The 16,467-nt window shown below is 34.0% G+C and overlaps 1 protein-coding gene across 5 annotated transcripts; it reads left to right on the forward strand.

The window, feature by feature from the left end:
- The first annotated feature begins 647 nt into the window (after positions 1-647).
- Positions 648-14,182, forward strand: LOC18436294 (NADPH-dependent aldo-keto reductase, chloroplastic). Of its 5 annotated transcripts, none has more exons than XM_088873456.1 (8): positions 648-1,095; positions 2,150-2,232; positions 3,710-3,760; positions 4,183-4,259; positions 5,081-5,168; positions 5,644-5,919; positions 13,484-13,729; positions 13,893-14,182. In XM_088873456.1, exons 6-8 carry the CDS (start codon positions 5,674-5,676, stop codon positions 13,977-13,979), a joined length of 579 nt encoding a protein of 192 aa, XP_088729582.1. In that variant the 5' UTR covers positions 648-1,095; positions 2,150-2,232; positions 3,710-3,760; positions 4,183-4,259; positions 5,081-5,168; positions 5,644-5,673; the 3' UTR covers positions 13,980-14,182. The 5 variants fall into 5 exon arrangements, with proteins under 5 accessions (XP_088729582.1, XP_088729583.1, XP_088729581.1 ...); XM_088873457.1 differs by having other exon boundaries at positions 652-831; XM_088873455.1 differs by having other exon boundaries at positions 861-927.
- The last annotated feature ends 2,285 nt before the right edge of the window (positions 14,183-16,467 follow it).

The raw sequence follows: 16,467 nt of genomic DNA on the forward strand, positions 1-16,467 counted from the left end.
TTGTTTTTTCATATTAATGATCTTTATGTTAGAGATTACATGTCCTTAACATTTAAGTTTTAATAATCCATCGTAAAAGTACATTTATTGAGAGGCTTGTATTTGTTGGCTTGGTAGTATAGAAACCGGGTCCAAATAAAACCTAGAAAAAAGAAACAGGGGGCTACTTGACCGTTCTTTTATGAAATTTAATAGAAGTTAAGGAGGTCAATTTACTGGAGGGTGTGTATGGGACCATATTGTAATACTCTATTTCGAAAATTTCCCTGGTATTATATCTTTATCTATGATAACGTATACCCTGTCCTTGTGAAGATGGCTTCACCATTATAATTGAAACAGTCTTTTCATTTGCAATGCATCTTCACCGGCTATTTTTGGTGTCCAACGATTACTGGCTGGTAACAATAGTTGTATCTTCCATCCTACACCATAGACCCTCTTCAAAGGGGAAAGTATACTGTACACTGTTGTGTATCGTTTGAGTCATATGATAGACCATGGGGACGTCCATAATTTGTCAACAATAATGAACGGCGGAGATTTAGCAATCCCACAATGCACGTTCAACCAAGTAGTGGTAACCTCCACCATCAAACATGGAGAATGCGGATTTTAAGAATTGCTAACTTCTACGATTTGTTTTTTACTATGTCGAATACTGGAACTCTTTTGGAATTAAATTGACTAACATTCATTTATCAAGTAGGACAATTATATTTTTTTAGATTTTGAGTGTTCTCTTAATATTTCCTTTCGAGGATTTTCTTCTCTAACTTTGATCCGAGGAGGGGGTACCTCAACCAAAAGGTCTCTCAAAGGGCTCGTAAGGTATAATCCATATGGTGATGAAAACACTGTGACCATGAGTATATCACCCTCCCAACCAGTGATTTAAAAAATGACGGGTCGGCATGGAATCACTAGGTTTGATCTGGGAATCGATTATCTTGTTCTGGTTATACATGTATATAGAAAATGGCCAAGTCTAGAAGAGAACCGATCGGTTTGATCTGGGAATCGATTATATTGTTCTGGTTATGCATGTATACAGAAAAATGACCAAGTCTAGAAGAGAACCGACGGTTCCTTAAAGTAAAACGATAATTCTCTACAACAAAATGGCAATCTGGACTGTGGATTCCCAGATCTAGACCGGTTTTTGGCCGGTTCACTGTTTTTCACATTTTCTTTTTCCAGTTCACTATTTTTCACATTTTTTTTGCCAATTCACTAGTTTTTCTACACAGTAAAACGGTGATCTAGACCGCCACTGATCTAGAGCTGATTTTGCAGTGCCCAATTCGGGGCACCAGTCTATTTTTAAATCACTAGTCCCAACGATGGCTTGGATAGTGATGAATGGGAGTGGATCCATCTCTAGGATTTGAAATCTTTTGTTTTTTTTTTTTTTTTTCACACCATATATTTTTAAGGTCGAGATGATCAATTATAAGGTTTTTTAACATCAAAATGACTTTTTTCGGTGCGTGTTTGAGATGCCATATATGTCTCTATCTCCATGATTATCCAAATCATTCATCGAAAGGCGATACAACATCATCATTCCTAGGGTCATATGGATCTTTATATGTTGCTCCTTTTGATTGGTAACCGATAAGGATATGAGAATGGGGTTGGGGTTATAGCAGTAGCACCACTTGTATCCCAGGTAAGGTCTAGGTTTTTAATTCACCAGAAACATTCAAAAACCACTAATGATTTCAAAAAACGGGTATGGGCTGTCTATCCATTCTGAATTACCCAAAAATATCCTTTTTGAATTACCCAAAAATAAAAACAACTGGTAAGGATACCTAGTGCCATTACTAGAAAAGGCAGGGAGATATGGCCCGTCTCTTAATAATCAGCCAGATTGTGTGATCTCTTCAAACTTCAAAGAAAGAAGTTATTTATTCGCTGTACTCTGCAATTTCAAGAAAAAGAAGCTATTTATTTGTTGTGCTCTGCAATTTCAAGAGAGAGAGATAAAAGAGAGACGTATGTTATATTGAGCTAAACATCTTAGAGAGAGAGAGATTTCATATCAAGGAACTGTAGTTTTCAAATAAATTGGTCATGGAGAGTGCAGTCAAGAAACAATGCAGGAATGTTGATGAGGTTGCAATGTATTTCGAGTTGAATACAGGGGCAAGGATTCCATCTGTTGGTTTGGGAACATGGAAAGCACCTCCTGGTGCTGTAGGCGATGCCATAATCGCGGCCGTTAAGGTATTCTCTATATTTATTTATTTATTAGTTTATTTATTATTGTCATTCATCATCGTCATCCTCATTTGGTCATCTATAATGAGTTTGTATTAGATTAATAAATCATAGTTCACTTTTTTGGCAAAAATTATGGGCGCCTAGAGTGTGTCCTCTATTCCTATCCTGCATCCTCTTCTTTTTTTCTTTCTGTTCGAATACAAATAGAAATCGAACCAATGGGTTGAACATGTCAAAATCAGACCGATTCAGTCTGAATTGACTCAGTTACCGACCCCTTACAAGTTGAATAGGCTGAATGGACAAGTCAGCTTTTTAGATTTATCAATTTTTTTAAATAATAATATGGTTCAAAAATTTTAAACCAGGCCCAAGATCCTCAAATCGTTCTAAAAACAACATTTTTATTACATTAAAACATTATGTAACATGATTGTGGGTGCTTTGGATCGAACATCCACCAGTTCCGAGTTGAACTGGGAAAAGATCCTCAAAATTAATCTAAAACATCTTCATTACCTTAGAACAAGATTTAACATGATTTCCCGATTTAGCGAAGGACCTGACCAGACACCCACTTCTGATTTGAACCCATGTCCACTTCGATTTGCCATTAGGACATGGGCTCATCTCCATCATCTCTCAAGGAGGACAGGCCATGTGTATCCAGCCCATATGCTCTGTATCCAATAAAAGAAAGGCGTAACTCCCAAGGGGTAGAAGTAGAACTTCATATCATTAAGTGTGCCAATATTCTCACCCAGTGTTTAAAAAGTAAGACCAATGGGTCGAATCAGTCACCTACTGGTTGCTGGCTCGGCTCTTTTTGGCTAATTTGTTTTTTTAAAAAAACCCTTAGTGTTTAAAAATTTTAAACAGTTTAAAACATGCAAATCCTTCTAAAAACAATATCATATGTCACAAAATACTCAAAAAATTATATTTTTGTGGGGTACTGGACTCGGACTGCTTTTGGATCAAACCATGAAAATCAGCCAGTCCAAGCCAATTTTTTAAACATTGTTCACACCCATGTTTTTGATATTCTGACTTCGTAACAACAGTAGCCCTATATAGTACTAAATCGGAAGTGGTGTTGTAGAAACCATGCCTATGTTAAGAATGTGAGCAACACCCTCATAGCTTTTGGATCATATATACTTTCTGATGAGAGCCATGGATTTAAGGATCTAAGGTTCCAAGAGTGCAGCGCAACACGATTCGTATAGATGACTTCAAATAGTTGGGACAAAGCTCGGTTGATGATGATGTTGATGAAGGCTCCAAGTGTCTTCCCTACATTTTTAAACTGGGCATGATTTCTACTTTGTCATTGTCGACTACAAATCTCAAACACTTAAAATGGTCCATGAAAGACTGGTATTGGGAACATAAAGATGTATTACGATATTCATAATTAGTTTTTGCTTTATTTTTCTTTGTAGGTTATTTGTCTTCATCTTGTGTCTTTGTTTTTCAGGCCGGGTATAGACACATTGACTGTGCACGAGTGTATGATAATGAAAAGGAGGTATATGCTTGCTTTTGTAAGTAAAAGAGTACGAAACAATAACATTTACCTGATGTACAAGAATGTCACAATTACTTTATTCCAGCAAATGTGAAATCGGGGAGTTGAGATTTACGCCACTGATCGCACTCAAAATCCAAGATCTAGAACTTTGAGCAGAAAAATAATACCCTCTTGACTGTCTCACACTTCATATTTGACTACAAGAAGTGATTGTGACATTCTTATATCAAAGGTAAATAATCTTACATTGTACATGTCCCAAAAAAAACAGGTAAAAAGTCTTGTGCCTATAAGCCCACGAGCATTTACAGGTTTCTTGTTCTTTTCTCTCTTTTTTCCTCCTAGGTTTGAGATTAAACAATAAAACTGTACAAAATAATCATTATAAGGACTAAATAATTACCTGTAAATGGATGCAGGCGGGGATAGCTTTGAAGCATTTGTTTTCAGAAGGCATTGTGAAACGTGAAGACCTATGGATCACCTCGAAATTATGGTATGTGTTTTTTTTTTTTGGCCTATTGGAACAAAGCTTGAATTTATGAGTGCAGCTTCCAAATAAAAATATATTTTGCACATAAAGTATATCAGTGCAGTCTATCTCATACTTTGATACCACTTTTTGGTGCTTGTATTACTTCCACATAGTAAAGATCTTATATTTCTTTAGTGGTACACACTCGAGTTGCATACTCATTCTTTCTTCTTATAAAAGAAAAAAGAGGGAGATTTTTTTGGACATTTTTTACGTTGTAATAAATATGCAATGTTAAAAAAAGACGATAGGTAGATCCAAAAAGACATAGTTGGAAGAAAATATATGGACACTTAGGACATCACTGAGGATATAGTCTTTAATAGAGCAAAATAGCGGAGAAAGATTCGTGTAGTGGCCCCCAATTAATTAAAAAAAAGCTTTGATGATGATGATTCAAAGATTAACAACAATTTCTTTCCGAAGTATTTTTATTATGGTGTGTATTAGATAGGTCTTTCAAGCCCAATATTAAGAAAAAAAGGAGGTCTTTCAAGCACAAGTGCCACATTAAAAGGAATAATCATTAGTGTCTAACTGAGAAAATGGATCTCTTTATGTCCCAACCATAAAACCAAGAGACCAAATCTTTTTAGCTGCCCATTTGGTTTCTTTTTCATTTATATTACTTACCCAGTTTACGTTTTTTTGTGCAATCAAAATACCATTAGTTTGTTCATGCAATAAACTCAACATTAAAAACCAAACCTTGTGTAACTTCTCTACCAACCCTTAAAATTTCTCACATTCTTACTGTGTACATAAACATGTTGAAATTGCAGGAACTGTGATCATGCACCGGAAGATGTCCCCAAAGCACTTAATGAAACTCTAAAGGACCTGCAACTCGATTATATCGATCTTTACCTTGTATACCCCCGATCCTCTTTCTTTCTCTCTCTCTCTCATTATGCAGGCATGCATGCACACACACAAAAAGCTACTGTTGATTATATTATCATTACACATGCATGCATGCGCACACACAAACTACTGTTATCTTATGATATCGTTATATTAGATATAACGTTATGACTTCATACAGTATATAATAATCCATACGACCATTGAAACCCTATGGTCATAAGTGTATACCGCAGTCCAATCATTGGACGGGTGGTGATCGAGAGTGGAGCATACCATGTGGACCATGATAACGCATGGATCATTATATGTTCCCGAGGGCCTTCTCTCTCTCCATCACCATCCTTAAGTTGATTAGACAATGATAACATATGGAAACAAAACTTTCTTATGATCATATGGATCACATCATAATTCCCCTTCTTCTATTCCAGTTTCTTTTGCTTATTTGTATTCACAAAACCCTGCTTTGTACCTATAGATCCATTGGCCCTTTCGAGCCAAACCTGGCATGAGAGGGTGGGAACCAGAGGTGATGGCCCCACTCAACCTTCCTGAAACTTGGAGTGCCATGGAGGCCTTATACTCAGCAGGCAAGGCACGTGCCATAGGAGTGAGCAACTTCAGTTGCAAGAAGCTCCAAGACCTCCTCGCGCATGCGAGGGTTACACCAGCTGTTAATCAAGTCGAGTGCCATCCTGTTTGGCAACAACCCAAGCTTCATGATTTCTGCCAATCCAACGGCATACATTTGACGGTAAGCATCCAGAATTCACTGTTTCTTTCTGCATGTAGGTGTATATGCATGCTTCCAAATATGTCATTGACTGTAGTAAAAGCATCCTATGATCCACATGATCATGTAGAATAAGTGATTGTGAGGATTATCACCATCCAATTACTGGATTGTGGGTGATAGACAGAGCAGTGATACACAAGAAAATACCAGTATGGTTGGCACCACTCTATACGTCTTAATGCACGTTCATAGTTGTGGACGGTTTCTAATCATATATGTCCTATAGGCGTATAGGTCCTCTCTCGCTCTTTCTCTATGAATGCTAGAGACCCCGTGAAAATGGAACTCTAGATGTCATGTCCCTCCTAAAGCACTTTCTTGTTGAAATTTTGAGAGAAGAGATGGAACCCTCGCAAGATTACTGGCGAAGTCGCGAGATTTGAGATCACAGAGATCAGGCCATTTTCCAAAACAATGAAAACTTAATTGATTATGTTGTCTGTCTCTCTATGACTATGAAAACCTTTCTTAAAGAGGGATGGAAGGAGGCCGTTCTCCAACGTTTGGCTTTCCTCCTGAAATCTTTGAGAAACATGGTCCTGTAATCCTGGGAGGTGGGTGGTTATTTCTACATGTTAGATAATGACACTTTCTCTATCTAATAAGCCTCCCTATTTTAGTGATAAATATTAAATTATAAGAGAGAGAGAAATGACATGTTTAAAGGCCCCATAGTCACACACACGTACCAACCAATATCTCTCACTTGGCCATGAGAGCCAGATATATTGAAATATCATAAAATCTTTACCATTTAATGAGTTTAACATTTATAAGCATATTTTTGTTATGAGGTTTTTCACGCTAGTGCGGTTATATATCTTATAACAAAAAATATATATATTCAAAGTCATGTCACGGGTTTTTTACGCTAATGCGGTTTTTCCTCTCATGACTAAAACATCAAAAATATCACATTTAGGAATTCTTGACTTAAATATTTCTAAGTCCTATCAAAGCTACATGCTTTGATAATATTTTTGCATTCAATCCCTTTGTCAAAGGTTCTGCAATCATATTTGAAGATAACAAATAACTTACAGTTATTTTATTTTTTTCAATAATATCATAAATGTAATGATAATCAATTTCAATGTGCTTACCCTTGGAATTATAAGCTCCATTTCTAATTGATGAAATAGCAGCCTGATTATTACAAAAAAATTTAATAGGTCCGTCGGTTATATCCAGCTTCAAATCATCTAAGAAGCGTTTAATTCAGACGACATAAGTTGTAGAAATGCTACAAGCAATATACTCGATTTCCATAGTATATCGAGCTACACAACCTTGTTTCTTGCTAGACCAAGAAACACATCCACCTCTAAAGAGGAATACAATTCTTGAGATTGATTTTCTATCATCTGTGTCTCCTGCAAAATCTGCATCAGAGCACCCAATAACTTCTAAATTGTTAGCTTAGAAGTATAACTTGTAATTTTTAGTTTTTGGAATATATCTGAGTATCATTTTTACTGCTTGCCAATAATTCATTCTAGGATTACTCTAAAATCTACTTACAAGACTATATGCATGGCTCAAATCAGGTCTTGTACATAACATAACATGACATAATTTATGCATCCTACAACTTGAGTATATGGAATTCTTTCCATTTCAACTTTATCACTATCATTTAATGGACACATTTTCTTTGATAATTTCAAGCCTTTACAAACGGGTGTATCTATAGGCTTGCAATTTTCCATCTTAAATATCTTTTGAATACTTTCTAAATAAATTTCTTGTAATAATTATAGAAGTCTCGAAATTCTATCTCTTGTTATTTTAATGCCCAATACATATGAGGCTTCTCATATATCTTTCATCTCAAAATAGGAATTTAGCTATAATTTGGTATGGTTAATCATGCCAATATCATTACCAGCTATTAAAATATTATCCACGTATAGTAACAATATAACAAAATTGCTCTCATTATTCCAAATATATACACAATGGTTTAAGCTATGGGTTATATAACCAATTTCAGTGATTGCATTATGAAAAGTAAAGTACCATTACTTAGAAGACTGTTTTACACTATATAAAGATTTTTTAAGTTTATATATTTTGTCTTTTTGGCCTTTAATTATATACCATTCTGGTTGTTTCATATATATATCTTCTTTTAATTCTCCATTTAAGAAAGTTGTTTTTACATCCATCTGAAATAATTATATATCATAATATGCAACTAATGCTAGGATGATTCTAATAGATGATAATTTTACTACTGGAGAATAAGTCTCTACATAATCTATACTCTCCCTTTGGATAAATCCTTTAGCTACCTACCTGGCCTTATATTTATCAATTGATCTATTTGAATTAAGCTTTTTTAAAAAACTCATTTGCAACCAATGGATTTTATATCTTTAGGAAGGTCAACCAATTCCCAAACTTGATTTCTTTCACTAGAATCAAGTTCATCATCAATGGCTTGAGTCCACTCAACTGAGTCATGTGAGCTAATAGCTTCATTGTAGTTTCAAGGTTCATCTATTGTATCCTCACTCATTGAAGAATAATTATCTTCATTCATAAATACATAAAATTCTTTTAAAGTCGTAAGAGGGGCTCTAATTCTTTTAGGTCTGTCTGGCATACTTGATTCAATTGAATCATTCTCACTAAATGTAGAGGGAGTCTGAGAAACAGGGTTTTCCATACCCTTATCTTTATTAATTTCTTGTAAATCAACAGGTTTATTTAAAATATTTTCATCATCTATATTTTCTAAGAAATGAGCATCACGACTCTCTATTAACGATCTAATATCATAGTTATAGAATCTATACCCCTTAGAATTTTTTGAATAGCCTATAAGAGAGTATTTTATAGTTTTACTTTATAATCTATCTCTATTTTGTGGTGGTATAAGAACATGTACCTAAGAACCCTAAACTTTCAAGATAGTAAAGTCAGGTTTCTTACCTGTCCATAATTCATATGGGGTCAAGTCTATAGATTTTGTTAGAACACGAATAATAATATACATTGCAGTGTTAAAAGCCTCACCCAAAAAATGAGCTGATAAATTTGAATGGCTCATCATGGACCTAACCATGTCCATTAGAGTTTTATTTCTCCTTTCAGCTACACCATTTTGTTGTGGTGTATATGGCATGGTTGTTTGGTAAATTATACCATGCTCCTTACAAAATTTGGTAAATAAGGCGGAGCAATATTCATCTCCCCTATCTGTTTGAAGAATTTTAATATGTCTACCTAACTGATTTTCTACCTCATCTTTATATTCTTTAAAAGTTTATAATATATCTGATTTCTTACTAATTAGGTATACATATCCATAACGTGAATAATCATCTATAAATGTTATGAAATATTTCATACCTCTATGTGTTTTTACATTTAATGAGCTGCATATATCAGAGTGAACAATATTAAGTAGTTTACTAAACTTTTTCCTTTTAGAGAAAGGCTTCTTAGTTAAGTTTCCAGAAATACATGGCTCACATGTTTTGAACACAATTTCTCCTAAATTGGGGAGCAAGCCTCTTTTAACCATTTGATTCATTTTGTCTTTATTTATATGTTCTAATCTTAAGGGCTAAAAATATGAATCATCCATATACATATAAGCATCAAAAGAGGCATCAAAATAATCAGAAAAGGGTAAACTTTCATTAATATTCAGTCGGTACAAATTGTCAATTTTAGTATCGTACACCAATGATCTAGAATGCTTTCCAATGGTAACCCAATCAGACCTAAACTTTATTTCATAACCCTTGTCGTCTAGCCTAGGGACAGAAATCAAAGTGCACATCATATTGGGCTCATATAATGTATCAGTCAATAAGAGCTTTGTTCCTCCTAATAAATACCTAGTACATCGCAGTAGGTGTCATTTCCCATATAAATCCGCTGGTTATCGGCTGCAATCTCCTTAAATTCTGTAAATCCATCCTTCGTCCTTGAGACATGTCGGGTGGAGGCTGAGTCGACCCACTAATTTCTCAAGTCATGGTCGACAACTATTAATTCTAGGACTACGCAGATCAAATCCTTTCTTTTATTTTAATTATTTTAAGTAGAGTCGTTATTCTGGTTCTTATTTTTATTTTTCAGCTAACGACAATTAAACTTGATGTGTCCAATTTTCTTACAATAAAACAAGCCTGTTCAACCTTGTTCTTTTTATTTTTAAAAATTCTCCCATTTCCCTTCTACCTATTATTTTTCTGATTATTGAAATGTTTCTTGGGGATCTGAGAAGATGAACTTTGGGCATAGTGAAGCTCATTTGACTTCTTCCTCATTCTTCTCTCAGCTTCAATGCATTACAACAGACTCTCAAGATGGTGGGAGACTGTCACACCCCAAGAATTTACAGTACTGTTATTCCTGAGATGTGACGGACAAAATATATATACATCTATTGATAGGACAAATTTACAATGGCGAGGTCTTACAAAGTAGATAAAGAAAGCTAGCACAACAACAGTATCTTCCAAGGTTGATCTTGACTAGCACTCAAAATGAATCCGCAGTTATCCTGAAAAATGTTTACCATAGTTTGATGAGTTTGGCTACTCAGTAAGTAATCATCATAATCCTAAAAATAATCATGATTGAAAGATATCAATATTTTCCAAAATGAGATCTATTAACAGAAATGCATCACAGTTTCACTTTCAATAAATACATAATTAAGTATAATCCGAGTAATTGAAATGCTTATAACAATTTTAACGGCAGTATATAATTCAAAGGATTTCACAAAATACCCTACTGGCGTCCCAAGTAGGTCACCTATATACCCCATCAGCGTTCTGATGGGTCCACTTAATCCCTATCGGCGTCCCAGATAGATCCACTTAATCCCTGCAGGTCCACTTATACCTCACCGGCGTACCGGATAAGTCCACTTAATCCCTACCGGCGTCCCAGATAGGTCCACTTATACCTCACCGGCGAACCGGATGAGTCCACTTGTATACTTAAATTATTTCTAAATCTCTTTAAACATTCGAAAGCAGCAATATCATGTACTCAACATATCACTGAAACCATTAATATGAATTTCACTTAAACCATTAATAACAGTCACTCTCTATAACATTTCAAAAATAACCAATCAAATATTTTGGGCTCAAATTTAGAAAGGTAGCAGTTTGTAAAGGCATTCTAGCATAATTGCCAATTTAATATGTATAAAAACTCTTATAAAAATTCAAGAATACGGAATTATCACAATTTATGGAATATCAATTCACAATATAAACATTTCATAACAATACTTTAATCTATTGCAAAAATGTCAATTTTTAAATAATAAGGCAGTCATTTGCACATGAATTTTACAATGTCTAAATATTCAGAACAGTAGAAAGAAATATCACAATTTTACTAAAAGCAGAAATATCACATTTATTTCTAACAATAAACAAGAAAAATAAATAAATTTATTTTTCTAATTTACAGCATTCAAAATTTCTAACATAGATAAAATATCACAATTTTTATTAAAAAGATTATTTTTCAAGATAATGAGGTCACGTGCGCATAAAATTTATCGCGCCTAAAATTCATGATAATAAGTAGAAATAATTATTTCATTTTATTTTTAAAAAGAATGGATTATTTTTCGAGACAATGAGGTCACTTACACACAAAACTGATAAAATAAAGATCCTAGATGGAAATATCACTATTTATTAAAAATAGACTATTTTTCAGAAAGACGATGTCACTTACACACAAAACTGATAAAATAAAGATCCTAGACAGAAATATCACTATTTATTAAAAATAGACTATTTTTCAGAACGACGATGTCACTTACACACAAAACTGATAAAATAAAGATCCTAGACGGAAATATCACTATTTATTAAAAATAGATTCTTTTTCAGAAAGACGATGTCACTTACCCACAATTATTTGAGAGGAAGCTTCTGATAAAAAAATTCGGTTCTAGAGAGAAGTTCACGGTGTTTCGACCAGAGAGAGAGAGATCTCAAAATTTTATTTTAGGGTGGGAGTGCTCACATCCCCTATTTAAATTCTTATAACGTATTATTATATTATTTTATTACGCTCTACCACATACCTGAGGTGTCGCGTTAAAAGTCTGCTTTTAACGTACGAAAACCACGTCCGCTAAAGGATGTTGCCAGCTGCAAGCAGCAGGAGGCAAAAGCAGGCAAAAGAAAAAGTAAAGGCCAAGGCAAAGGCAAAACCTTTTGAAAATAGTGATGGTCCTCAAGGACCATCATACTCAAACAGAACATCACCTATTTAAAAGCATATTTTCTCCTTTTTTTTTTTTTTTTTTTTTTTTTTGAAATTTTAGGATTGTTACAGAGACTGTTAAGGACAAGGGACACTTGCAGTCGGGGACTGGATTCCCAACTGCAGCAAGGTCCTTTACGAGCACTGTCATTTTATTGACATGCTTGGTCACTGAGTTCGATTCTTTCATTCTGTAAGAATTGTATTTTTCTAACAACAATTGTACATGGGTCTCAAAAGTGGTATCATACTTTTCAGTTAAGGCACGCATCATACTTTGAGCTGTGGTGTGGTCCTCAAATATTCTAATTAAATCATCTTCCATAAAGCTTAACATAGTAATCCTAGCTACTTTATCATCTTCTAACTATTTTTCAAGTTGCCTTCTGGCTTGGCCATTGGCACTAGGCTCTAAAACTGGTGGTTCTGTTTCTATGACATAATCTACCTTATTTTGGAAAAGAATATATCCAATTTTTCTTTTTCACATAGAAAAATTGGTCCCATTGAGTTTTTCAAGTTTAGATAGTTTTGACATGGCTAGCCTAGATACGATTTTAAATTTTTAAATAATACCTAAAAGTTCAAAAATTTAATTATATTTAAGAAAAGGTTGTCTGCTAGCTAAATCAATAGGCTTGCCAACTCTCAGTGAGCTGCAACCTCAAAGAAATTTTTTTTTGAATAGTTTATGTTCGCACTGAGGGAACCAAATAATCGATTTTGATCATCCTGGGACCTGTGGGTTATGAACTTACACGCTTCTGCTAACTTCGCTTTGATACCAATATTGAAATTTTGAGGAAAGAGATGAAACCCTCTCCCAAGATTACTGGCGATGTCGGGATCACAGAGATCAGGTCTTTTCTTAGAACAATGACAACTCAAAATTGATTATGTTGTCTGCCTCTCCATGGCCATGAAAACCTTTCTTAAAGAGAGATGGTTATTTCTACCCTTTAGATAACGACATTTTCTCTCTCTCAGAAAGCTTTCTATTTTAGTGATAAATATTAAATTATAAGAGAGAAAAAAATGACATATTTTAAGGCCCAATGGCCACACACATGTACCAACCAACATTTCTCTCTCTCGTCGACCCAAACACACAATTAGGAGAGATAATACATCTAATTTTACTTCAATTACTCCATAGACAAAAAATAAGAACTGAAAGATTTATTTTTCCTTTGTATGCAGATCTAGAATGTAAAGATCCCGATTTATATAATACGTTGCTAAAGATGATAAACTTTCACAGGCATATTCTCCACTAGGTTCACCAGGCTCTTGGATTAAAGGGGAGATATTAAAGGATGAAACCCTGAAAATGATTGCAGAGAAAATTAACAAGTCTCCTGCTCAAGTTGCTCTGCGATGGGGACTACAGAGTGGTCACAGTGTCCTTCCGAAGAGCACCAATGAATCAAGGGTCAAAGAGAACATCGAATTGTTTGATTGGTCCATTCCAACTGATCTCTTCTCCACGTTCTCTGAGATTCCACAGGTAAGGCTCTCTCTCTCTGTTGCAGGTCACATGCATACCCCATCTGTGCCACAGTCAAGCTTGTTAAACAAATTTATAACAGTATCTTCTTTACCATTAACGAGAACTTTATAATTCACAACATACTGATAAAATCCTCTCTCTCTCTCTTTCACTCTCTCAGACAAGGTTGCTTCGCGGGGAATTTGCTGTACATGAGACATCCAGTCCTTACAAGAGTATAGAGGACGTGTGGGATGGTGAAATATGAATTACTATTTGCTCTCAAATCTTCCCATAATAAATTTGCATGAGCATTAAGTTCTCATGCACTTCATCTTCACTAAGGTCGTTTAGATACCTGGAAGTATATTATTCGTGAAATATATTACGGGTGTAATACATTACTGCGTAATACATTTCCTGTAAATGGATTGGTACTGTTTGAGTAGTATTTAGATGCAACTTGGGAAATACATTGCTTGTCTATATATTTAGAAGAAATATAGGAAATGCTTTACCAACATTTATTTATAAATTATCATTTCTTTCTTTTTTGTCACAAAATTCCACTGAAATGTGGAATTAAAGTCATCATCCTACTATTTCAAAAATATTTTCCAATTATAACATCATCACCATTCCAAAAAGATTTTCTAATAATAGCTTGTACGATTCTAAAGTCATCATGACAAAATTTACTATTTATTTTGCATGCCTTTGGCACTTACATGGAATCACATGTTCTAACATGATTAGACTTTGGTTTCAACATGATAAGTCATTGGAATAACATGATTTTATTATGATAAACCTTATTTTTATTTATTTTTTATAGAAGCCTTTAAAATGTCTCTCTATATAATTTCAAATAAATAATAAATTTATCATACCAAATTTAAAATCTTTATGGTAGTTATGGGAATAAGTGTAATTAACAAATTTGAGGAGAGGTATCTTACTTCAATTGAGCTTTTACTAATCTCTTATTAATCGCTTATAATTATAGGAAGAAGTGTGATTAGCAAATTCGAGAAGATGTATTTTATTTCAATTGACTAATCTCTTATTAATCACTTATGAAAATTATGCTCTTTTATTATGATTGTGTTGTGTAATTTCATTGATTATGATTGTGTTGTGTAATTTCTCATTGATTACCAATGATTGCTACAACCCAAATTAGGGATGCTTATCCAAATTGGGGATAAAGGGACAGTGAAAAAACTTATAAACGGAGTTTAGAAGAGAAAGTAGAAATGGATGTGAAGTTTAAAAAGAGAAAGTAAATCTTATAAGTAGAGTTTAGAGAGAAAGTAAAAATTAGATGATTGCCCCAATCCAAATTGGGGATACCCAAATTGGGTTAGATGATTGATACCATCCAAATTGGAAATAGATCGATGATTATCCAAATTAGGGATGCTTATCCAAATTGGGGATAAAGGGACAGTGCAAAAACTTATAAATGGAGTTTAGAAGAGAAAGTAGAAATGGATGTGAAGTTTAAAGAGAGAAAGTAAATATTATAAGTAGAGTTTAGAGAGAAATTGGGGATACCCAAATTGGGGATTGCTTTAGATGATTGCTACCATCCAAATTGGAGATAGATCGATGATTATCCAAATTAGGGATAAAGGGACGGTGCAAAAACTTATAAATGGAGTTTAGAAGAGAGTAGAAATGGATGTGAAGTTTAAAGAGAGAAAGTAAATCTTACAAGTAGAGTTTAGAGAGAGAGTATGCAAAAACTTATAAATGGAGTTTAGAAGATGAAGTAGAAATGGATGTGAAGTTTAAAGAGAGAAAGTAAATCTTATAAGTAGAGTTTAGAGAGAAAATAAAAATGGATGTGCACGGTTTGAAATGGATATGGACCGCAATGCGCAAACACTTATAAGTAGAGTTTTGGAGTTTAGACAGAGAAAAAAATATATAATTTAAAGTGGAGTTTATAAAGGGTTTAGAAAGTGGAGTTTAAAGAGAAAAATAAAAATAGAATTTAAAGTAAAAATGGAAAGTTGAAATGAAACGCAATATGCGCAAATACTTAGGAGTTTAGAGAGAGAAAATAAAATACTTCACTTATAGTTTGGAGGTTAGAGAGAGAAAAATGGAATGGAGTTTGGAGTTTAGAGAGAAAATAAAATAGAATTTAAAATAGAAATGGAAAGTTGAAATGGATATGAGACGTTTAGAGAGAGTTTAGAGAGAGAAAGTAAAATGGAGAGAGAAAATAAAATACTCTACTTATAATTGGAGTTTGGAGTTTAGAGAGAGAAAATAAAATAGAATTTAAAGTAGAAATGGATATGGGACGTTTAGAGAGAGTTTAGAGAGAGAGAAAGTAAGATGGCATTTAGAGAGAGAGTTTAGAGGGAGAGAAAGTAAACTGGAATTTAGAGAGAGAAAGTAAAATGGAATTTAGAAAGAACTTAGAGAGAAAGTAGAAATGAAGAGTTTAGAGAGTGGAGTTTAGAGGGAGTTTAAAATGGAGTGGAGAGTTTAGAGAAAGTAGACAAGTGGAGAAAGAAAGTAGATAAGTGGAATTTAGATGGAGTTTAGAGAGAGTTTAGAGAGAGAGAAAGTAGATAAGTGGAGTTTAGAGAGTTTACTATTAAAGGATATTGGTTTCACAGTCACAAATAACAACTTTTAAGATTCATGTATCCGTTGTTACGATTTGGATCACACTCAAATTTTACGAACGTGTCCATCTCTTCAAGACAAGTGTTTGGATATGTGGTACGTCTCGTGAC

Source organism: Amborella trichopoda, chromosome 8 (genome assembly GCF_054954075.1).
Source record: "Amborella trichopoda isolate Santa Cruz 75 chromosome 8, AtrichopodaSantaCruz75HAP2 v2.0, whole genome shotgun sequence".
In the NCBI taxonomy this organism is placed as follows: domain Eukaryota; kingdom Viridiplantae; phylum Streptophyta; class Magnoliopsida; order Amborellales; family Amborellaceae; genus Amborella; species Amborella trichopoda.